Below are 23,670 nucleotides of genomic sequence, written 5' to 3' on the forward strand. Positions count from 1 at the left end.
GTCCTGGGATCGAGCCCCGCATCGGACTCCCTGCTCTGTGGGGAGCCTGCTTCTCCCTCTCCTCCCCACTTGTGCTCTCTATCTCACTATCTCTGTCTCTCTCAAATAAATAAAATCTAAAAAAAAAAAAAAAAAAACCACAAAGATGGTGATAAGTCTGCACACAATACTTACTATATCCCAAGCATCATATATATACTACGTGTTTTATCTCATTCAGTCCTCACATCAACTCTGAGGTAGTTCCCATTTTAGGAAAGAAGGCAAAGAGAGGCTAGCTTACAGTCATGGTTAAAAAGCTAGTAAGTGGTGGAGCTCCATATGAACCCAGGTATTCAGAATTAGTCTGTGCTCTGTTATACTCTGCTGTTGGGTCTCCAAAACCCAGCCCTGCCTTTGCCTAGCCATTAGCAAGGACATCGCCACAATAGCTCTAGCAAAGTCCTCTTACCAGCGGGATTCATACTCGTTCTGATCTTCCAACTTCCTCACTTTCTTCTTAATTATAGGCAACTTCTTGGTATCTATAAAAACTGCATTTTCCTAGAAAATAAGAGATAGGTAGATGTTTTATTGTTCAAACTGTTCTGGGAGGAAAAGTCAACTCTCCCCAGAAACGTTTAACAGATTTAATAGTCAAATCCCACATAGGAATAGGATGTACAGACAGTGAGTTTCAGATGCTACCTTCAGCTTAAAATATAGTGGTGTATCTTAAGTCTTGGTAGAAGCTCAACAGAGGTTTTCAATGTGGCTATGTGCTATATGCTCAATATTAATCTCTTATGAAATTAGGCCCATAAACTAATTCTAATGCTAAATGCTGAAGTGCTTTTTACATTTCAAATTCTCCAAGTCCAAAATCCAGTTCGTTGGCTCCTCCTGTTAATCCCATACCACCTTCCCTCCTACTTTAATTAGGTACTGTTTGCAAGTTTCTTGAGATCAAGGACTATCTTACTCATTTCTGTATCCATGGTGCCAGGCACTAAATACATTTCTTATAAAAAGTCAAGTTGTGTATACAAACAAATTAGTTTAGCACTTAATTTTATAAACATACCACCCATTCTAATGATACAGCTGTCATTTACTGGATATTTACTATATGCCAAGCATTAATATTTTTTTTACATATACTGAGTGTTCTGAGAGGAGAGGGGAAAATAAAACTCACTGTACCACTGGGGAAGAGGTGGGGGAAAGAAAAGGATTTCCCTGAAGAGATGGCATTAGAGTTGGCCTTGGTATTTAAATTTCTGGATGAAAGGCTACAATTTAATGTAGCCTAAAATAAGTGTAAAATATAGCTTCTTACCCCTGTTGCATATTTTGCATACATTACACCATTCCATTCCCCTTCAACTGAGCAAAAAGACTTCTTGTCATTTGGAGAACTAAATAGAAAAGGAAACATTTCTGTTAGTCTTAAGTTGATAACTACCGAAGAATCTGGTCGGAGCAGAACATGGAAGAGCAACTGTGAAGTCTCGGGGTAAAAGCAGCTTAGTGGAAATGGATTTCCCTGAGCCAACTCTTAAGAATGAGGCCCCTAGGGCGCCTGGGTGGCTCAGTTGGTTAAGCGACTGCCTTCGGCTCAGGTCGTGATCCTGGAGTCCCGGGATCGAGTCCCACATCGGGCTCCCTGCTCAGCGGGGGTTCTGCTTCTCCCTCTGACCCTCTTCCCTCTTGTGCTCTCTCTCATTCTCTAATAAATAAATAAAATCAAAAAAAAAAAAAAAAAAAGAATGAGGGCCCTAAACAAGATGCTAATTTAGAACTCAAGATCCCATGAATAGGGGATAGGAGATGAGCAAGAGAGCCCTGTGGTGGGGGTACTGGGGCCACAAAAGATGAGGGATGGTCCCTGCCCTCAAGCTGTTCGCAGCCTAGTTGTGGAGACCTCGCCACTGAGATTCTGGGTGGTAAGTGCTATGGGGAGTTAAGGTCAGCAATGGAGATCAAGGGCAAAAGTGTTGAAATGAAGGTCAGAGAAGGTCTCACTTAAGGATTAACACTGGAGACCAGGCTTTTCATCTTGAGGAAGGATCCTGAGGTCCTAAGGTCAAACAGTTTGACCTCTTTTCCTGAGGAAGGATCCTTTCCTCAAAAACGCCAACAGGCCTCTACTTGGACATAACAATGGTATGTATGGCAGGTATGAAATTTGGGAAGTTAAGCATCACAGCAAAGAACAGGTTAGGAAGGGTAAGGCATAAACATAGGAGGAGGCTATAAAAGAGGTCAGAAATAGAAAAATACACAGGGTAGGATGCAAGCTGTCATCATGGGACTAAAACAAGTTTCCTCTATGATTTAGGGGCTTTAGGAGAAGGGCGACAACAGGGAAGAAAAATGGTAGAATCCCACGTTTACGAAGTCATTGTGCAGTGCTTCTCAAAGTATGGTGGGGACTCCTGAGGGTTCCCAAGATTCTCAGGTCAAAACTATTTTCATCATATTAAGACATTACTTGCCTTTTTCACCCTCTTTTTCCCACAAGTGTACAGTGTTTCCCAGACGCTACACAAGAGACTGACAAGTAGGAGAATCCAACTGTCTTCTATTAATTGTATCAGAGATTTGCAAAATTCAGAAAATGTACTATGCCTCTCCTCTCAAAAATGTTTTAAAGGCAAGTTTTGGAAAAGTTTCTTCTTCATAAAAATGCTACTGTCCTTTGTAAATGAGTATTTTAAAGATTTATTTACAAGAGAACGTGTGCACGCAAGCAGGGGGAGGGGCAGAGGGAAAGAAAATCTTTTTTTTTTGAAGATTTTATTTATTCATAAGACAGAGAGAGAGAGAGAGGCAGAGGGAGAAGCAGGCTCCCCGCTGAGCAGGGAGCCCGATGCGGGGCTCGAACCCAAGACTCTCGGATCATGACCTGAGCCGAAGGCAGACGCTTAACCATCTGAGCCACCAAGGTGCCCGGGGAAGAAAATCTTAAGCAGACTCCACACTGAGCGCAGAGCCTTATGTGGGGCTTAATCCCACAACCCTGAGATCATGACATGAGCCAAAATCAAGAGTCAGATGTTTAACCAACGAAGCTACCCAGGCACCCCTATTTATAAATATTTTAAAATCTTGGGGCACCTGGGTGGCTCAGTCGTTAAGCGTCTGCCTTTGGCTCAGGGTCCTGGGATCGAGCCCCACATCGGGCTCCCTGCTTGGCGGGAGGCCTGCTTCTTCCTTTCCCACTCCCCCTACTTGTGTTCCCTCTCTGTCTCTGTCAAATAAATAAACGCCTAAAAAAAAAATCTTGTCTTAATTTCTAATGTAAGAAATATCAATGGATATTATCTGATGTAGGACAAAAGCACTTTGGGGCTCTTAGTAATTTTTAAGTGTAAAGGAGTCCAGAAACCAAAAACTTTTGACAGCCACTCAGCTAGTACAATCCTTCATCTCATGCTCAGATCCCTTACTTGAAGAGTCTACCAAGCGCTTTTTCAGTTCCCAACTCTGAGGGTAGTCTTTCTACTATATATGGCTATTACTGGCAGAAGATTCTGCTGAGCTAGCAGCTCCTACTGGTGCTGGTTACCTCAAAGGAACACTGCGAAGCAGGCCCACCCATGTCTTTGTTCTGGACATCCTGATTTCCAACACCTGCTATTTTGGGGGTGCAGATGCATTCCAGTGGTGACTTGTGCTGCTCGCTGAGCTCTGCCCATATCCTCTGATTGCAGTCATTTTTTATTTATTTATTTATTTATTTATTTATTTTTAAAGATTTTATTTATTTATTTGAGACAGAATGAGAGAGAGAGAGCACATGGGGGGGGGGTCAGAGGGAGAAGCAGACTCCCTGCCGAGCAGGGAGCCCCATGCGGGACTCGATCCAGGGACTCCAGGATCATGACCTGAGCCAAAGGCAGGTGCTTAACCAACTGAGCCACCCAGGCGCCCCTGCAGTAATTTTTTAGATTTTACACTGATCTTTAAACTTCATCATGTGTTCATGGTCCTTCCCGCTCAAGATTTTTTTGGATACTAATTATGTCATCCCAATTATTTCCCTGGAAAACTGGTTAATCAGTCATGTATCTTCCATCTGTAACACTGTTCCCAACAAGGCCTCTCAGGAAAGACAAAAGTCCTGCAGATTTTCCTCTTCCAGGTGGATTCTGAATCCACCCAACTGACTGTTACTGAGAAAGCACAGTTGTCTTCATCTGACTCTAGACGAAACCAAGCCAAGATGTGATGGTTACTGTTTTTCCCTAGCAAAGGCACAGAAAAAAGGACTGAGCATTTGGGAGACATTACAGTGGGAATCATCATAGTGTCTACTGTACAGACTAGCCCAGGCTTCAATTGAGTCAGGAATCCATGATCTGCATTAGCTGGGCGATCTGGGAAGACTCCTCTCAGGCTCCTAGGAAGGAAATCCCATCAATCAATGACTGACTTCTGTTCTGAACCCAGATTTTAGGTCTCCTTCTGATATGGGATTTTAGGAAGAAACAGAACATACAGGATGTGAAACAAGTTTACAAAAAAAACCATTAAAACAGTCAATTCCTAATAAAAGTTACAGTTCAAGACAAAAGTATTTCAGAGAAGCAAAAGAGAACTGAAGCAGAAAAACAAAATACCTACAAAATCTCAGCAGTAATTCTGTGCTTCTTGCCCCCATAGAAAGGTTTAGTGTGGAAGACGATATTTGCACTATAGCCAGTTTTGGAACAATTGATGTTGCATTCTCCGCCTAGTTCCACCCAGGGCACTGTGAGGATAGACCTGCAAAAAAAAAAAAAAAAAAAAGTGCAGGTAAGGCGGGGTGTAGCTTAAGGAACAGCAGGCTCTGCTGCCAGCTGATCAGAGGAAATGGACACAGCTCTACTTGCCTTCCATAACCATTGGGGAATGTGAGAATATAATGTTCATCATAATCTAGACATGAGACGCAGCCTGTAGAGAGAAGGGATAGAATCTCTGATGAGCAGTGTCAACTGGCCAGAAGACTTTATCGTCTGATTGATGGATACTCCAGGATACTCCATTCAATTTAAGGAAAATCAATCTTGCACCCTCCCACCTCTGTTCTCATCCCCAATACACATGCTTATATGCAAACAGTGACATCCAGTCTGGCTTTCTTGGTGCCATTTCCCCTCACTAGACAAGGGTCCAGCACATATTAGAAAAAAATTCTATTAACACTCTAGTCTACCCCATGCCCAGAGACTTACCCTGCCCTATGTTGTGCACCCCAATCGACATGCCAAGGAATTTTGACTTGGTCCAGATATGAGCATTGAATTGTATCTTCTTGTTAAAACACTCAGCATAAAAGGCTGAAACTGAACAGAAATTTTCAATTAGTGCAGTACATAGCTAGAGTCACCTCTCCAACTCAACCTGGAGAAAGAACAGGCGTCATGGGGAAAATCCTTGTGTCCCTCAAAGAACAGCCTCAAATGAGGCCAGGAAGTACGTAACTGCCTTTTATATTGTTTCTCCCAATGCAAGCACCACTTAGGGCCACACAGGCAGGAACTTCCCTGAACCATGAGGCTGTAGCAATCCTGGAGGCTTAAAATCTTCTGGTCAGCAAGCATGTTCTTGCCCCAGCCCCAACCTGGGCCCATCCAGTATTTCCAGTCTTAACATTGTTGAGCAAATAAGACATTAAGGATATGCATTCTCTCCACTATGTCAGGAATATACTGTGTAGAGACTACATCTTATTTATATAAACTCTCAAAATTGCTGGGGTCTTTAGCACAGCTCGTTATGTATAAGATGAAGGATGACAAGTTAGTTTCCCACATCCCTGCTTTTTACACACACAATCAGTGGAATGAATAGAATCTTTGGCACTTACACAAGAAAGAGACAGGTAGGAGGAACCAATCTTCATAAGGTTAGAAAGACAGAGGCAGCCATAAAACCAATACTATAGTGAAATCAGCTATGGAGCTTTTGGTTTTTTATTATTTTTTTAAAGTAGGTCCATGCCCAACCCTGAGATCAAGAGTTGCGTGCTCTACCAACTGAGCCACCCAGGTGCCCCAGCTATGGAGCTTTTAACGACCCTCTTTAGACAGAAGAGTTTGAGAATGGTTGGTGCAAAGGAGCTCTGTAACTTACTGGGTGGATGGTGGGAAACCTGTTCAGCCACGAATGTCACACAGTTTTTGGAAACCCAGGGAACTGGTCCTTCTGAAACTAGCTCCTGTAAGCAAATATAACATTTTCTTTTGATATGCAAACACAAGTGACACTGTGGATAATCTCACAATTGGAGTCTCTGCCTCCCAAGGTGGTTAACTGTTCTCTCCTCCACATACCCAAACCACCTTATACATACTTTTATTATGGCACTTAATTTCACTACTAGAATTATAGCTTTGTGTCCGTCTCCCTTGACTAGACCTCCCTAAGACATCCTTGAAGGCAAGCATCAATTGCCTGACCCAGAGCCAGGCGTGGCACAGACGACAGTCACTTATCAGTGTCCGCCAAATGAGTAAGAACAGACACATTACACTGCCTCTGTCTTCAGGAAGGACCACATGTAATGAATTACATGGAAAGGGGGAGAGATGGAGATTTCATGGTGTGCTCAGAGGCTATTATGTGCCAGGCACTGTGGGCTAGGGCCTCTTTACATTGCTTGAGTCTTTCTTCTTGGTCATCTTTCTCAAACCAATCTCTAGATGTTGGGGCCCTGGGGATTCAGGTCTGGATATCTACTCTTTTCTAGCTATGCTGTCTTACTAGGTAAGTTCACCTAATTCCGATAAATGCCATCTAAATATATTAAAATCTCTAAAAGCCCCATTTCTATCCTAAACCTCTCCCTTTAACTCCAGACTCTTAAAATTCTGACTCCCTACTTGGCAACTCCATTTACATATATAACTCATACTTTATATTTCAAATTAGAGTTCTTGATTTTTCCTTCCCCAAATTTAATTTTTTTCCTTTTCTGTAAATGGCATCAACCAATTGCTGAAGCCCACATGCAGGGTTCATCTCTGTCGCCTTTCTTTTACCTCCCCAGTCCACCTATAAGTACCACCTCCACAGTATAGCTTGAATCAACCATGTCTCTCTGGAATAATGCCAAAACTTCCTCAGTGGTCTCCTTGCTTCTGTTTTTGCCCCTTTCTGATTTATTTTTCACAAAATCATTACAGTGATCTTTTTAAAACAAAAATGCAATCTTGATAAGCTACAAAGTTACTATTATGGCCCACAAGGCCATGCATTACCTGATCTCTGAATCTCATCTCATGCCACTCCTTCCCTGCTCACTATATCTGGAGTATGCTGACCCAATAACACTATTCTTCTGTGGGTGCTGACCATCTTTTGACTACTATCTTTACCATTATTATCTGCCCCCAAATAAAATGAATCAGTATGCAATTTAAGATCACTAAAAACATCAGTAAAGAACTCACTGCGTTCTCTTCAGTATCATTTGGCAATGTCCAGTGACACTGGAAGATTTCCCCTAAAATGGGGTTGTATGGCTTTTTGGCAACCGATCCTTTCCTTCCTGCGTGAAAGGCAGAGAGGTACCATTTCACAACCTGAACCATTCGATCTCTGGCATCCTTCTGGTCACTAATGCTGCAAGGCAGAAAGACAAAATTTAATGTCTTGCTTTCTGACAGGACACACGCTGATGCTGCACTCCTCGGCATGGTCCACCGTAAGCCAGGGAGAGAGGACCCAGGACCAAGAGATTTTAAAACTGAGATATAACATACATGATTAAACACATTAGTCTTAAGTGTTTGGGTCGATGAATTTGATAAATGTATATACAGTTAACCCTTGAATAACACAGGTTTAAACTATGTGGTTCCTCTTACATGTGGATACTTTTTGATAAAATACAGTAAAGCACTGTAAATGTATTTTTCTTTATGATTTTAATGTTTTCTCTAGCTTACTTTATTGTAAGAATACAACATATAACACATGTAACATACAAGAATATATGTTAATATTATTTGTGTTATCAGCAAGGCTTCCAGCAGGCTATTATTAGTGATGTTTTTGGGGAGTCAAAAGTACAGATTTTTGACTACATGGGAGGTAAGCATCCCAAAGCCCCACATTGTTCAAGGGTCAACTGTATACCAGTGTCAGCCAATGTGTCCACTCATCATGAAACCTCAAAGTGAAATGTATCTGGCTCCAGTAAACCACAGTCCAAGGCCAAGCAATGCAATCAGAGAAGATGGATTATAACACCCAGCTATAAAGAAAAATTTCCTGCTCCCACTGAAAAGCAATGTGAACTCGCCTCGTTGTAAATCAGTGCCAACTTTACTTTCCCCTTTGCACATATATCTACTATTGCAAGCTAATATTTAAAAGTTATGAGTCAGTCTGTAATCTGGGCACTAGACTGTAAGCTCCTCAAGGGCAGACACTGACTTTTTCTTTCCTGGCAAACACCAGGTGCTTTAGAAAGGATTGCTAAATTCAGATAACTGAATTTCGTCAGGATATAGTAAAAGCAGTGATTACCAATCCCTGCATCAAATAAGCTCCAGCCTTGGCTCTATAAATACTGGCTACCTATTAATGGGCTCTCAAGATTTTTTAGCATCTAACTTGATTACCTGACAACATCACCACCATATAATCTAAGCAAACAGGCATCTAATATAAACAAAATAATGCCTTTTCTCAGAAATGTCTGAAAGGTAAAAAGGAAAAAAGGAATCCATCTATCCTGTACAAACAGAAAGTTACTGAGTAACATTTTAAAAATTGGAAACTACAGTGTTCAGTCAAATACCTCACAAACAGGTCCGGATGTGCAAAAAAGTCTGCATACATTTCTAAAAGAGATCTTCTTTCAAGAATGAATGTTGGAAGAACTACCTGAAAAACATACACATTTGACCCTTCAGGATCAAATTCCACTACAGATAAACAGATTGCTGAATTGCTTTAAAAAAACAAAAACAAAAAAACCCCCAAAACCAAAAAATCTCATTCCAATCATGGTAATACCCACCACGTACTGCCCAGGCATGCTTCTGATACCTACTTCCCAAACTATTCTGATTCAGATATGCCCATTAACCTGCCCAGTAGATGGGAAACAAAGAACAGATTTTGAATGTTCAGATTGTCACTTCCTCCGTGCAATCTCCCTAAAGCTCCTGAATCAGAATAACAATGACAAACTACACTCAGTAGCTACCCTCTGATGCCTACTACCTGCTGGGGCATGACACACACATTATATTACTCTAAACTGTACAACAATCCTGTTCTGAAGAAATTATTATCCCTGTTTTACAGTCAAGACAAATGAAGCTCAAAGAGAGAGAAATTTTTTCACTGCTCCATACTGATGTGGAATTCAAACTGGGTCTGACACTGAGGGGTCTGTGTACTTTCTAATGCTGCTTCTCTATGATCATTAGTTGTATCAGGCAATTTATCTACTTATGCATCTGTGTTCTCAAATAATGGAAGGACCACACTTACACTTGCATTCATGACTACTATTACACAGCAAGAAATTTTTAAGTGAGCATTAAAGGAATAAACAAGAGAATAAAGATGGGAATCAATGAACTCTTTCTACAATGGGGCTGAGCCCATGAAGAAAAATGCTGACAGGCTAGGAATGTGGCAGAGGAGAAAAAAATAGGAAACTGGAATATGGAAAGAAGGAATGAGAAAGATTAGGAACAACCAATTAGAGAAGAATTTCATTAGGATATGTAAGCATTGTTTTTGAAATATCTATCAGATTATAAATTATTCATTATGGAGCACCACAGTAAACAAAAATTCCCTTAAATTTAGTAATGACTGTGTATCTACTCTATTCAACATCCTGTGTTAAATGCTGTGGAGAAGGCAAAGGTAAGGATGAGAGAATACCACCAGTATTTAAATTTTAGGTGGAATATTGGAGTGCCTGGGTGGCTCAGTCAGTTAAGTGCCCGACCCTTGGTTTCGGCTCAGGTCATGATCTCATGGTTGTGGGATCAAGCCCTGCATCAGGTTCCACGCTCAGCACGGAGTCTGCTTGAGATTCTTCCCCTTTCCCTTTCTGTCCCTTTCTATGCTTCACCCCTGCGCAGCACGTTCACATACCCTCTCTCTAAAGAAATAAATTAAATCTTCAAAAAAAAAAAAATAAATTTTAGGTGGAATGTGACAAATATACAAGAATGTTCAAAGTTCCTAGAAGTTCAGGAGAGGGAAAGATCATGTTCTGCTGGGGGACCAGAATGAGGGCAGAGCTGGGAAATGATTCACTGACATGGCACTAGACAAAAGCCTTAGATAGGAGTATGACTGTAATACAGGAGAAAACAGAAGAACAAGACATGGACATGGTAGGGGAAAAAAAAAGAGACAGGAAATATGTGTGACAGGGATTAACCAGTTGACCACTGTGGCTGGGTATATAAAGATTATATAAGAGACTGATAGAACACAGCTTAGAAAAGGACATTATAGCTCTAACATTTAGAATGTTTATAATCAGACTCCAGAGTTTACATTTTAAGTAAACAGTTTCCTATGTATATTTCTTTCCTATGTATGTTCATAATCTAAATATGGTTAGACTGGTAGGTAAGCTTATGTGCTGACTTGGTGCAACCAACTTATCACTCTTGAAAAACACAGAAATTAAAAACCGCCAAGTAAGAATGCTGAATAACAAAACAGGGGTACTTTTTTTTTGAGAGAGGGGGAGAGACAATCCCAAGCAGGCTCCACCCATGGCACACAGCCAGAAACAGGACTCAATCTCATGACCCCGAGATCATGACCTGAGCCGAAATCAAGAGCTGAGCCACCGACGCACCCCAGAAGTAAATACTTTTAATATATAAATAGCTCTTACAAGAAAAAGATTACTATTACCAGCAGAAAAATGGACAAAAGAACTGGACAACTCAAAAAGAAGAAATAGCCAAAAACCAAAATTTGATAATTAAAAAAAAAAAAAATTTTTTTTTCTCCCTACATAAAATGTTTTCTTGAGAACTCTCATTCAACAGATCATCTTCAATGTTTTTGGCACTATACTGATACATGCCACTATGTCAAGTAACTGGAACAGGGCTAGCTTGTCTTTGACCTGGGTTCAAGTACTTACTTTGCTGCCACTTAGGTATAAGGAAGCCCTGGAAAATTAACTTGACTTCCCTAAGTTTGTGTAAAAGGAGTCTAATTACATGCCCTGCTTATATCTTAGAACTATCTGAAGACCAACTGAGGTAAATGGGATGTGACTTTATAGTATTTGCAAACACTACAAAGTACTTGGGAAAAAACTTTAGAAAGTATCTGAAGTGAGAAAATCCATTTTATAAATAGGAGAATGAGATAAAAATTTATGGCACTGTCAAGCAGAGAAAGACAATTATCGTATGGTTTCACTCATATGTGGAACATAAGGAATAGCGCAGAGGACCACAGGGGAAGGGAGGGAAAACTGAATGGGAAGAAATCAGAGAGGGAGACAAACCATGAGAGACTCTGGACTCTGGGAAACAAACTGAAGGTTACAGAAGGGAGGTGGGGTGGAGGGATGGGGTGACCGGGTGATGGGTATTAAGGAGGGCATATGTGATGAGCACTGGGTGTTATATGCAACTAATGAATCACTGAACACTACATCATTCAACTGAACTTAATAAAAATAATTATAGTATTACTGTAATATTCTGGAATGCATAAAGGCATCAAGATTTCAGAATCTGTTGGCAATCACAGCCATTTGTTTATGCCAGTAAAGATTTCTAAAATAACTCATTTTTAACATTTTTGGTAAAAAAAAAACTATTATATATCTTTCATAATATAACAAGCTTATAGTGGCTATGGACCAAATACAGATTATCTGGCAGAGAAAATTATGTGAGGCAAGGTTTACAAACTTGATTGTGGCAGACACTTTTGGTTGCCTATACATATCCCTGCTTCATCCTTAGTAACAGAATTCTGATCCAGTTCAGGCTCAGGCTCTAGGCTGCCATGAGAGTCACAGGTTCCTTCCAGATCTCAAGGGGTGAATGTGGATTAATCTATACCTATCATTTAACCTCCCTTGCTAGTGACTGGCTTAGGCGCCGGCACACGCATAACTCTGGCCAACAAGATTCAGTTGGAAGTCTGAGGGACCGGGGCGCCTGGGTGGCTCAGTTGGTTAAGTGTCTGCCTTTGGCTCAGGTCATGGTCCCAGGTTCCTGGGATCAAGCCACGAGTCCAGCTCCCTGCTCAGCGGGGAGCCTGCTTCTCCCTCTCCCTCTGCCTGCCTGCTTGTGCGGTCAAATAAATAAATAAAATCTTAAAAAAAAAAAAAAAAAAAAAAAGTCTGAGGGGCCACTTCAGGAGAACATCCTTCCCTAATAACAACAACAATAAAAAATCCATGAAAAGATGACTGGGTGATAGACACTGGGGAGGGTATGTGCTCTGGTAAGCACTGTGAATTGTGCAAGACTGCTGAATCTCAGATCTGTACCTCTGAAACAAATAATGCAATATATGTTAAGAAAAAAAAAAAGAAGAAGGTAGCGGGAGGGGAAGAATGAAGCGGGGGAAATCGGAGGGGTAGACGAACCATGAGAGACGATGGACTCTGAAAAACAAACAGGGTTCTGGAGGGGAGGGGGGTGGGAGGATGGATTAGCCTGGTGGTGGGTATTGAGGAGGGCACATTCTGCATGGAGCACTGGGTGTTATGCACAAACAATGAATCATGGAACACTTCATCTAAAACTAATGATGTAATGTATGGGGATTAACATAAGAATAAAAAAATAAATAAAAATAATAAAATAAAATAAAATAAAAAAATAAATCCATGAAAAGAAATTATTTTTCTGCCTCTTGACATTATTTGCCTAAGGATGGGCTGACTGGAAGTATGACACCCATTTTGCAATGACAAGGAGACAAGCCTGAGTATGTAAGTCAACATGCTAAGGACGGACGAACAGAGAGACTGAAGGAATCTACCTTCTTTCTCACACACAACTGATTGAATTAATCAGTCCTAGCACTACTCTACTTCTAGCCTTCTTATTATATGAGCTAATAAACCTGGTATTGTTCAAGTTATCTTCTGATGAGTCTTCCATTACTGAAGACCAAAACCGATCATGGTGGAAGATATAGAAAAGAAATATTCAGATGTTAACATCTAAAATTAAGCTCTAACTCACAAATCTGAAGTGACAATTCTGCTCTATCACTGAAAAAGTTCTGGGACAAACCTAGAACATTTCTGGCAAGTATGTTGGATTACACAAATACATGCTAGCCTTGTGTTTCTGTTCTCACTTAGATTTGAGGTAAAGGGTTTTATTATAGACACTTATTAGATTATGGATTAGTTTTTTCCTCAATAGCCTCTAAATCCAAAATCAAAATGAAGCTGACTGGTGTCAAAGAGTATATAGCACTGGAGTTGATTTGGTTGTAACAAAAGTGAGAATCCTAAATTTTATTAACTTTCTAAAGCCAGAGAGAATAATAATAATCTAACCAAGTGAAAGTTTACTGCAGCTCAAGTCTTTAAGACGAGAGGCGGCAGTAAAAAGATTGCAGAATTTGAAATCACAGATCATATCAGAATCTCAGTTTTGCCACTTACTAGGACTCAGCCAAGTTACTAAGCCTCTACATGAGTTTTAGTTTCTTTATCCATTAAATCTTAACAATAACACCTCTGCAGAGCTGTGGTGAGAATTAAGTGCAAGGATGAGGCTTCCTTGGTAGGGATGTACAATAGGCACCCATACGTGCTAGTCTCCTAACTTAACAGGGCATTCTGTTTAGAGAACCAAGTTTAAATTCAAATTCAATACAATACAATAATTGTGTGGCTCAATGTGTGTCATACAATTTCCCATTTACTACCTGTTCCAGTCCTTAACAACCCTGTGAAGTGGCCACTGTATGTCCATCTTACATGAGAAACATAAAGATCACAGAGGAAGGGACCTACTCAAGGTCACATGGTTTGGTGATAGCAGAGGCAGGATGCAAACACAGGTCCTCTAAACCCAAGATCAGAACTCGCTCATTTTTTTTTTTTAAGGATTTATTTATTTATTTATTTGACAGAGAGAGACACAGCGAGAGAGGGAACACAAGCAGGGGGGTGGGAAAGGGAGACCAGGCTTCCCACGGAACAGGGAGCCCGACTTGGGGCTCGATCCCAGGACCTTGGGAACATGACCTGAGCTGAAGGCAGATGCTTAACAACTGAGCCACCCAGGTGCCCCAGAACTCTGCTCATTTTGATTCTGGGCACACTACATTGCTTTAGGTTTTATCCAAACTACTAATCAAGCTCAACACTATTCCTTGTTTGCCCCCAATAAAATCCAAACCTAATTCATATTATCCACATATACTGTTTTCTATGAATTCTAGCTTTACATATTTCATCCATTTATACAAATTCTCAGTTTACTCATCTACATATATATTAAACCACAAGACAAAAGCATAAACAGAAGTTATGTCATTATGTTACATCTGCAAGCCACATTCACTATACAATCACTGAGAATCCACATGTACACATTAAGACTTACAGCAAATGCCAAATTTAATTCTTACCTTAGTAAGATCCATTCCAAGCCTAACCTGTGACAAGAGATGCATGATAACGCTTTTGTGCTCTTCCACCGACCCTGCTTCGCCTTCATCATCTCTATCATCATGTGAGTCGAAAAGGTCTAAAATAAAACAGATCTGCTTAGACTGGTGTTAAATTGGGCCAATCTGTGGATGCTACCAGTGTTACAAATCTTTTTTTCAAACAAACGTTTTTAAGAAAAAGAGTTAAATTCTCCAAGGTCACTTACCAGCATCACTTGTTCCATTGGACATGGAAGAATTAAGTGACTCTGTGGTATCTGGGCGCTTTAGACTATTTCCTGAGCTGCTGTGTGTCAAGACTGAGGCAGATCCAGAGGAACTAAAAAAAAAAAAAAAACCAAAAACCAAAAAACAAAAAAACCCCCATCAGTAATCACCTTTTTAAGCCTTAAGAAAGCAATTCAGTCATAGTAAGACATTAACCTTTAAAGCTACCTGAAACCAATATAGATAGGTAGATAACAGAAACACGCTAGACTTACGGTGAACTGGACACACACACACACACACACACACTTTCCAACTCCCTGTCACCCTCATTCTGAGATTGTAAACTATAAAGTGTGATGACTAGGCTTCTTGTCTCGTGCTTTTTGCATAGTGTATGCTCAACCAAGCCATGCTGAAAGGTCATCAAAAATTATTAAGAGTTTTGCTTCTGCATCTAAGTTTAAAACTAGAGTTCATTTTCTTGTCTCGTTACTTTGCATAAAATTACATGTTATAATTCTCTGCAACAATTTCTAGAACCTCAAAAATTGCCAAGTCTATTACTTAATCTCAGAAGACGTTGTGTCTATATTTTTAAGATCCCTTGATAAAAGCCCACAGTGGTATTTAACATTCCTCCCAGTCATTTAAAAACTGTATTTGAAATTACAAAATAAAAAAGCATTTTTTTTTTTTAAGATTTTACTTATTTAGGGGCGCCTGGGTGGCTCAGCCAATTAAGCGGCTGCCTTTGGCTCAGGTCGTGATCCCAGGGTCCTGGGATCAAGCCCTGCTTCGGGCTCCCTGCTCAGCGGGAAGCCTGCTTCTCCCTCTGCCTGCCACTTCCCCTGCTTGTGCCCTCTCTGTCAAATAAATAAATAAAATTAAAAAAAAAAAAGATTTTACTTACTTGACGGAGAGAGACACAGTGAGAGAAGGAACACAGCATGGGGGAGTGGGAGAGGGAGAAGCAGGCTCCCCACAGAGCAGGGAGCCTGACGCGGGGCTCCATCCCAGGACCCTGGGATTAGGACCTGAGCCAAAGGCAGATGCTTAACGACTGAGCCACCTAGGGCCCCATGGCCATTTTTGTTTTTTAAGATTTTATCTATTTATTTGACAGAGACAGCGAGAGAGGGAACACAAGCAGGGGGAGTTGGAGAGGGAGAAGCAGGCTCCCCGGTGATCAGGGAACCCAACGCGGGACTTAATCCCAGGATGCTGGGATCACAACCCGAGCCGAAGGCAGACGCCTAATGACTGAGCCACCCAGGTGCCCCTTCTTTTAATTCTTTCAATAATAAACTTTATTTTTTAGAGTTTTTCACAGCAAAACTGAGTAGAAAGTACAGAATTCTCATATACCCCTTTCCCCATACATGCACAACCTCCTTCCCATATCATTACCATTCTACACCAGAGTGGTACACTTTTAACAATTCATGAACCTACATTGGCTCATCATTCTCGGACTCAAAGTCCACAATTTACATTAGGGTTCACTCTTGGTAGTGGACATTCTATGAACTTTGACAAATCCACCATTGTAGTATTGTAGAGAATAGTTTCACTACCCAAAAAATCCTCTATGCTCTGCCTACATTAGAATATTAGGATATTCTAATATTAAAATATTAGATCAGTGTTTATTCTAATTTAAACACAGTTTGTCCTGGTTACTTACCTTCTTTTGATCTATTTTTCAAAAATTCTTAGGTAACTAAATATTGCTTATTTGATAATTTAGTAGTATACATCACAAGGTACTGTAACTAATGTCTACCTCACCAGTTTTGAGAGCCAATGGAAAATATGAGTAAAAGACCTAGGTAAGAGACATCAAATTATCATTAAATAAAAGAGCTTCATGAAAGTTATTTTCAAAATGTTTTGTGGCTCTTTGATACATCATCAGAGTCAATCTTTTAAATCAATTGATCAAAACCCCCTAATCCTTTAAAATATGTATCTTATTTTAGATGCAATTCCAAAGGTCAGATCTACACTGTGCTTTTCATTTTTACTCAGGTTAGAAGCCATGTCTGGGCCAAATGATATGCTCAATAAAGCTCAAAATGAAAAAGGAGATGAATTCTCATTTATCCATTTCATAATTTACCTCAATCAGGACAAAGAATTTAAAGAATGTAGTTAAAAACTAACAGCAACATCGACAAAAATGATATGCATACAGGAAAGGTTTATCTGCAATGGGCTAACTTGTATAGTATATAATCATAATATCATAAACTAAACCAAAAAATGTGAAACGCTGAACTGAATTATAGTAACAGAATCCAAAGTCTTATTGAGTACCTAGGTATGTGCCAAATACAGTTTTTATCTCCGTAACAATTTAACCTCCATAACAACCCTATAAGGTAGATATGATTATTCTCCTCACACATGGATGCTCAGCTCAGAAGTTCAGGTGACTGGCCTGAGGTCACCTGAGGTAAGTAGTGGAGCCATTTCAAATGCATGTCTGGCTCCAAAGCACATGTTCTTTCCAATGTGGACTTTCATCTAGTTTATAATTGTGTACAACCATACTGCTCAATAACAGAGTTCACATAGAAGCTATCATTACTACAGGTCTTCAGAAAGTGAACAATGAAAACACTTAGGCTTTCAAGTTCTCAGGGCGCCTGGGTGGCTCAGTCATTAAGCATCTGCCTTCAGCTCAGGTCATGATCTCAGGGTCCTGGGATCGAGCCCCGCATCAGGCTCCCTGCTCAGCGGGAAGCCTGCTTCTCCCTCTCCCACTCCCCCTGCTTGTGTTCCCTCTCTCGCTGTCTCTCTCTCTGGCAAAAGATAAATAAGATCTTAAAAAAAAAAAAAAGCTTCCAAGCTCTCTTCCTTCAGAGACAGAAAAACAGTAGAAACTTGACCCGAGAGTTAGAAAAGAAGTAGTAGCAGCCGATAACCAGCAGGTGTCACAGGCTCAATGCCTACCAAGGTCAGGCAGAGAACATAAATACGTGAACTGGGCTAGATTATAAGGAATATAGACCTGGGGCCAACATACTCAATTTGAAGGGATTTAAAGCCCTGTTTTAAAAAAAAACAAAATATCCCCCATTACCCAAAAGTTAACAAACTAAAACTAAAACATCTGCAGTCCCAACCAGTTTGGGTATCCAGATTAGGGCATCAAGGAGATCCTAGAATTGAGGGAGAAAAGAAATCCAGTGGTTAGCAGGACACAGAATTTAACTCTGGACCCCTTCAAATAGGGGGTTCATCAACTGTGTATTTGTCATGGGATGGGTACCAGGAGAGTAACACAGAAGGAAGCTTATAAGAAGGAGAAAAGAGAAAAGCCTATGAGCCTAGCAGTGACTTTGTAGACATGCCCATTACATGTACAACAAAGTATTTTAAAATTTTCTATTTCATAAAAATTTCAGGAGAACCCCTTGAAACTGAGGCCAGACTCAGATACTACAAGCTTTCCTGAATATGGTTATATGCTTCTGGAGGACAGATGAATCTGTTTTGATATTCAATTGTACTTTGTTTAGCGTTAACACCTAATGTTTGATAGAAGTACTGTTCTTAATTCTGTTTAAAGAAAACCCGCTTGGAAACATCAAAAAAATCAATAATAAGCTTTACCTTGGAATTTTCTTCCAAATGCCTACTTCCTTTTAATGCCACTACCATAAAAAAACAATTTTCAAAATTAAAGTGAATTCCTATTAGCAAACTGCTAATAATGGTTTCTCAATTTATTTCCCCACATACATCATTAAGAAACCAAGATGCTAAACCAAGCCTTTCTGCTAAGCTGGTCTTGAGTTGTGGGTTCAAACCTCCCTTCCTTTAGTCTCATGTCTTTAAATAGTCACTGTATCACACCTGTATCACAGATATTTCACTTCTTCCCACATTCAAAAACTGAATTTGATCCACTAAGACACAAAACTTCCTGAACCAGTCCATTATTTTCCTTACAAATTTTGAGCAGTTATGATCCAATTATATAGGAATACTGTATTTCTCAGTTCATGTGTACACTTAAGAAAACTAGAGTCCTACACAGTATTTTTCATTAAAAGAAACCAAGATATGTGGTCTAAGGACTAGGTGGCTGATGTACTGGGCTTACAAATTCACATATAATCATTTCCAAATCTGCACTGTCCTACAAAGCAAACCCCAAGCTGTAACAATAGTACCAACTCCTGAGAAAGCAGCAGAGCTGGAATAAATGCCCAACAAAAACTAAGCCAACTATATCTACAACAAACATAAGTAACATTAAAATGAATAAATATTAATTTGCTTTCTATATGAGTGCTTATTACATGCCAGATACTTAATATTAAGCACCTGACTGACACTATTCTCATTAAAATGTTCACAATGACCCTTTGAAGTTTAAATTATTTATCTTCATTCTACAAATGAGGAAACTGAGGATTACATAGGTTAAATAACTTGACCAAGATCACACACCTTTGTTGTTTTTTTATAGATTTCATTTATTTATTTGAGGGGCGCCTGGGTGGCTCAGTCGTTAAGTGTCTGCCTTTGGCTCAGGTCATGATCCCAGGGGCCTGGGATCGAGCCCTGCATTGGGCTCCTTGTTCGGCAGGGAGTCTGCTTCTCCCTCTCCCTCTGCTGCTCCCCCTGCTTGTGCTCTCTTTCTCTGTCAAATAAATAAATAAAAATCTTAAAAAAAAAAAAAAGATTTTATTTATTTATTTGAGAGAGAGCCAGTGCACACAAGCAGGGGGAGCAGTAGAGGGAGAGGAAGAAGCGGGCTCCCCACTGATCAGGGAGCCCAACGTGGGGCTCGATCCAAGGACCTCGGGATCATGACCTGAGCCAAAGGCAGCCGCTTAACTGACTGAGCCACCCAGGCACCCCTGCTTTTTTTTGTTGTTGTTGTTGTAAGTAATCTCTACATCCAATGTGGGGCTGGAACTCAGAGTCCCAAGGACCAAGAATTGCATGCTCTGCCGACTGAGCCAGCCAGGCACCCCAAGATCACATACCTTTGAAGCAAACCAGATTTAGAACCTATTCTTTCTGAGATTCCAAAATCCAAAGTCTAAACCATAGCAACCTATATACCAGTAGGGTGTATTTTGCTTATCAGCTATCAGGTAAATGACTTTACACATATAAAGCTTTGTCTGTGCAATGGAATATACCTAGCTTTTTCAATGGTATAAAACAGGTCAAATATTTTCTAATGAGGGAAAATCTATCATCAATATCTATCGAAATCTTCCTGCTTATTAGTATCTCTGGAATCCACATGCTTCCCTCATTCCCATGCTATTACCTTACCTAAGGCTATCAACATTTCTCAATTTACTACCCGGTTTAGACTGATCTTCCTACCTGTAATGCAGCCCCACTTCATTCAATTCTATACACAATCTAGGCAAGTCTATTTTTCTAAAATGCAGACCTGACCAGCAACTACTATTTTTTGTGAGAAAATGTCCAAAATTCATAAAAGGCTAAAGGAGTCTTAGACGACCTGGCCCTTGTCAACCCCTTCTGTATCTTTTTTTTTTTTTTTAAACAACTTACACTACAAACTCAACAACTTACAGCTCCCCCAAAGAAACCCAACTCCCCTCCCTTTGTCTATAGGACTGCCTTAATAGGGTTCTATCTCCAAGAAAACATTTCCATTTTCCCCTTCTTACTGCCATGTCCCTTCTCCCTACTCACATTCTTACCTTAGGATCACACCCCATCGCTCCTCTGTAAATCCTTCCCTCACTTCTAAGGACCTCAAAATGCTCTCATGGCTTTCTGTGCTTAGCATATATCCCACTGGATTATGTCTGTTTGTTCTTCCAACAAACAGCAAGTTCCCTGAAGGCAGGAACTGGGTCTTTTTCCACCTCTGAATCATTCCTCCACTAGTATAGTGTCTGGCTTATAGGTGTTGAGTATGTCCACTCTAATATAAAACAAGTAACGGTGCCCTCTTATTTGTATAATACTTCCTAGCTTTCTCACTCTCATTTGCCCCTCTCCTAATGTTGGAGCTATGGAAATAATACCAGGAGTTCAATTAATACTGGCATATTACTTTAACTAATGCTAATTTATTCCATTTGAATTAAGTCAAAAGTAAAATCAACATTCTCACAGAACTCGCTTTGCTCAATAAGCCAATCAATAAGAAGCTTTATTATAAGGGAGTCCGTCAATCACACCAGTCTCAAAATCAAATTAATTTTTAAAATCAAAAGAGTCATTTAAATACATAGTTTATTTACTTACTCTATTAAGCGCTTTGGGGATGAGCCACTTTGATGGAATTCATCAGCATCATAGAATTCGTCTTCACTGCTAGAATAAGAGAACTCGGGGACAGTATTTGGAGACAAGTTGACATGGCTTGGAGAAGTCAAACTGCTACTAGGTGGTGAGTGCCCACTGCCTAGGAAATGAAAACATTTTAAATTAGGAGACAATGTTGGTAATAGAAGGAAAAAAATTAGGGAGATGGAATCAAAACAGACTTTTCTAAAATTAAGAAAAGTTAAGTTGGTACACTCTCTGTAAAGAAAATCAACACTTAAAGTAGACAAAGAAAAAGGCAAATCATGTTATAGAATGGGACACAGACTTTTAAATGAAAAACAGCTATGTTCCCATTTATAATTATCTATAAATAGAAAGGGAGCTCTTTCGATTGTAAACACAGTGTGTGAGTTCTGGGGCCAGTAGTCCCACAACAGATACACCACCAGTGGAAAGCCAGGGCTCCTATTTTATACTGTAGATCCAGATATTTAAAAAATGCAGTAGTGACACAATAAGAATGCATAATGCAAAGAATATCAAAGACCACATGAAAGTTAAAATATCATCCAGGATATCACATTCACATTAGTCATTATGTTACATGAAACACAAAAGCACCACACAAAGCCCTAGCACTCGCTATCCAAACTCCTTACTTCTTTTCCACCTAAGTCAAAGTCAGGTGCCTGGGGGTCAGGGGCAGAGAAAAACAGAGATCTACTATGGGAAGAATATGGAAAAGGAAAGGACTAGAAAGAACATCTTTCTATAACCTAAGCAGTCTAAGGAAATGGAAATTAACAGAGATCCACAGAAAAACTATTATCTAATCTCTGTGATCATGATTCATTGTCTAGTAACAAAACAATAAAAGTATCAAATAATGGAGGACTACTGAGATTGATTCAGTAAGTGTTTACAGAGCATCTATCTACAAGCTCTCAGGCAATTTATGCCAGACTGCTACAGATGCCTGGCAGAGATTAAATTTAATTAAGTCAATGCTGGCAATCTAAAAGCCAAGGCCACAGTTCTGGAAGTTGAGAAACAGCAGCAACAAAAATGAATCCAGAGTCACCCATGGACCTTTACCCCATTCTTGTGTCTATGGTTCAATAGAGAAGAAGCACATTCACCTGCCACATTTAGTTGCCACGTTCACAAAGATTTTTTAAAAACGTAACAGAAAAGTTTGCCACCAAAAAAGGTAATCTTACTGCGGAAATTCCAAAAATAGTTCATCTTAGCAAATAACTAAATTCTCCCCCCGCCCCCCCCCGCAATAGTGGCAGTAAGATGGGAAAGAGAGTTTCTCTTACTGAAATAGGTAATAATAATAATTAAAAAAAAAAAAAAAAGCCCCAAACCAACCAGGAATTAAAAATGATTAACATGCAAACACTCCAGATGATCACACAATTAAAAATGTGTCCAAGAAGAAAATGAGTTTGGGAATTGCAAACAAAAGAACAGAGTTTTCTTTGTAAGAACAAACTATTATGCTTTTCTCAGTTGTTACCTTATTTCTTTTTTGTATTAGGGAGAGAGTTAAAGAAGAAGAAATTAGGTTGAAAAAAATCAAGACTAAATCATGTTAATCTCATTTCTAAAACTTCTTTAATCTACCTACTCTAAAATGCTATATTTCAAAAGTATCTTCTGAAATAATTTATATCCTACATTATTTATTATAATTATCCTAAATGTACATAAGAAGAGTACTCACTTTTTCAAAGTTTGTAACTAATTTTATGTATCTCCAAATAGACAATTTTGGCTGTGTTTCCAAATTGTGACATAATCCCTTCTTATAGTAACAGGTGAAAGATTTATACAACTGAAGAGAAACCAGAGTATCCTTTCTTTTTTCTTTTTTTTTTTTTTTTTGAGAGAAAGAGAGAGAAAGAAGGAGAGGCAGAGGGATAGGGAGAGAGAATCTTAAGCAGGCTCCACACCGACCACATGAGCCCAATGCAGGGCTCTGTCTCAAGACCCTGAGATCACGACCTGAGCCGAAATCAACAGTCAGACGCTTGACTGACAGAGCCATCCAAGTGCCCCTGGAGTATCCTTTCGTATTAAAAAACAAATAAACAAAAGAAAACACAGGTACTGTTTTTAAAATGAACAAAAGGTGGATACAAGCAATGAAATACAGAAAAAGTCAGCCAAACATTTCAACCTCATTATTCAAATTACTTGTCAGCATTTTCCCAAGAGCTTCAAATAAGAGCTATTTTTGCTTTCTTTCTTTCAAAATTGAGAAGACAGCTGACCATACTGTTAAATATTAAAGAACAAAGTAACAACATCACATCTTTATTAATTCAAATTTCAAAATGGGCTAAAGTCACAAGGTAATTTTCATTACAGGACAGGAGGAAAAGTCCTGTCCAGGAAAGAAATCTGTGAAGCAACAAGGAGGGGCTTCCCTCCTACTTCCCCAAGGTATAACAGGGACAAAAGCACGAAGTTCTCCTTTGAGTTTGGTTCAACAAGTATCTCAATGTAAAACTAATCAGTTTTAAAACAAGAAATAATCTAATA

At 39.6% G+C, this 23,670-nt stretch overlaps 1 protein-coding gene across 12 annotated transcripts in view; it reads right to left on the bottom strand.

The window, feature by feature from the left end:
• OSBPL9 (oxysterol binding protein like 9) overlaps window positions 1-23,670 on the bottom strand; it is a 186,685-nt gene that overhangs the window by 2,400 nt on the left and 160,615 nt on the right. For all 12 annotated transcript variants that reach the window (XM_035018578.1, XM_035018577.1, XM_035018576.1 and 9 more), the window contains 11 exons: window positions 21,097-21,256; window positions 14,838-14,950; window positions 14,590-14,708; window positions 8,777-8,862; window positions 7,422-7,593; window positions 6,103-6,187; window positions 5,202-5,312; window positions 4,857-4,920; window positions 4,609-4,749; window positions 1,319-1,397; window positions 452-543 (listed from right to left, as the gene is read on the bottom strand). In XM_035018578.1, coding sequence (XP_034874469.1) covers window positions 452-543; window positions 1,319-1,397; window positions 4,609-4,749; window positions 4,857-4,920; window positions 5,202-5,312; window positions 6,103-6,187; window positions 7,422-7,593; window positions 8,777-8,862; window positions 14,590-14,708; window positions 14,838-14,950; window positions 21,097-21,256 — 1,222 coding nt within the window. The remainder of the gene's footprint in view (window positions 1-451; window positions 544-1,318; window positions 1,398-4,608; window positions 4,750-4,856; window positions 4,921-5,201; window positions 5,313-6,102; window positions 6,188-7,421; window positions 7,594-8,776; window positions 8,863-14,589; window positions 14,709-14,837; window positions 14,951-21,096; window positions 21,257-23,670) is intronic.

This window comes from Mirounga leonina, unplaced genomic scaffold, assembly GCF_011800145.1.
Source record: "Mirounga leonina isolate KUSES-001 unplaced genomic scaffold, KU_Mleo_1.0 Mir_173, whole genome shotgun sequence".
In the NCBI taxonomy this organism is placed as follows: Eukaryota; Metazoa; Chordata; class Mammalia; order Carnivora; family Phocidae; genus Mirounga; species Mirounga leonina.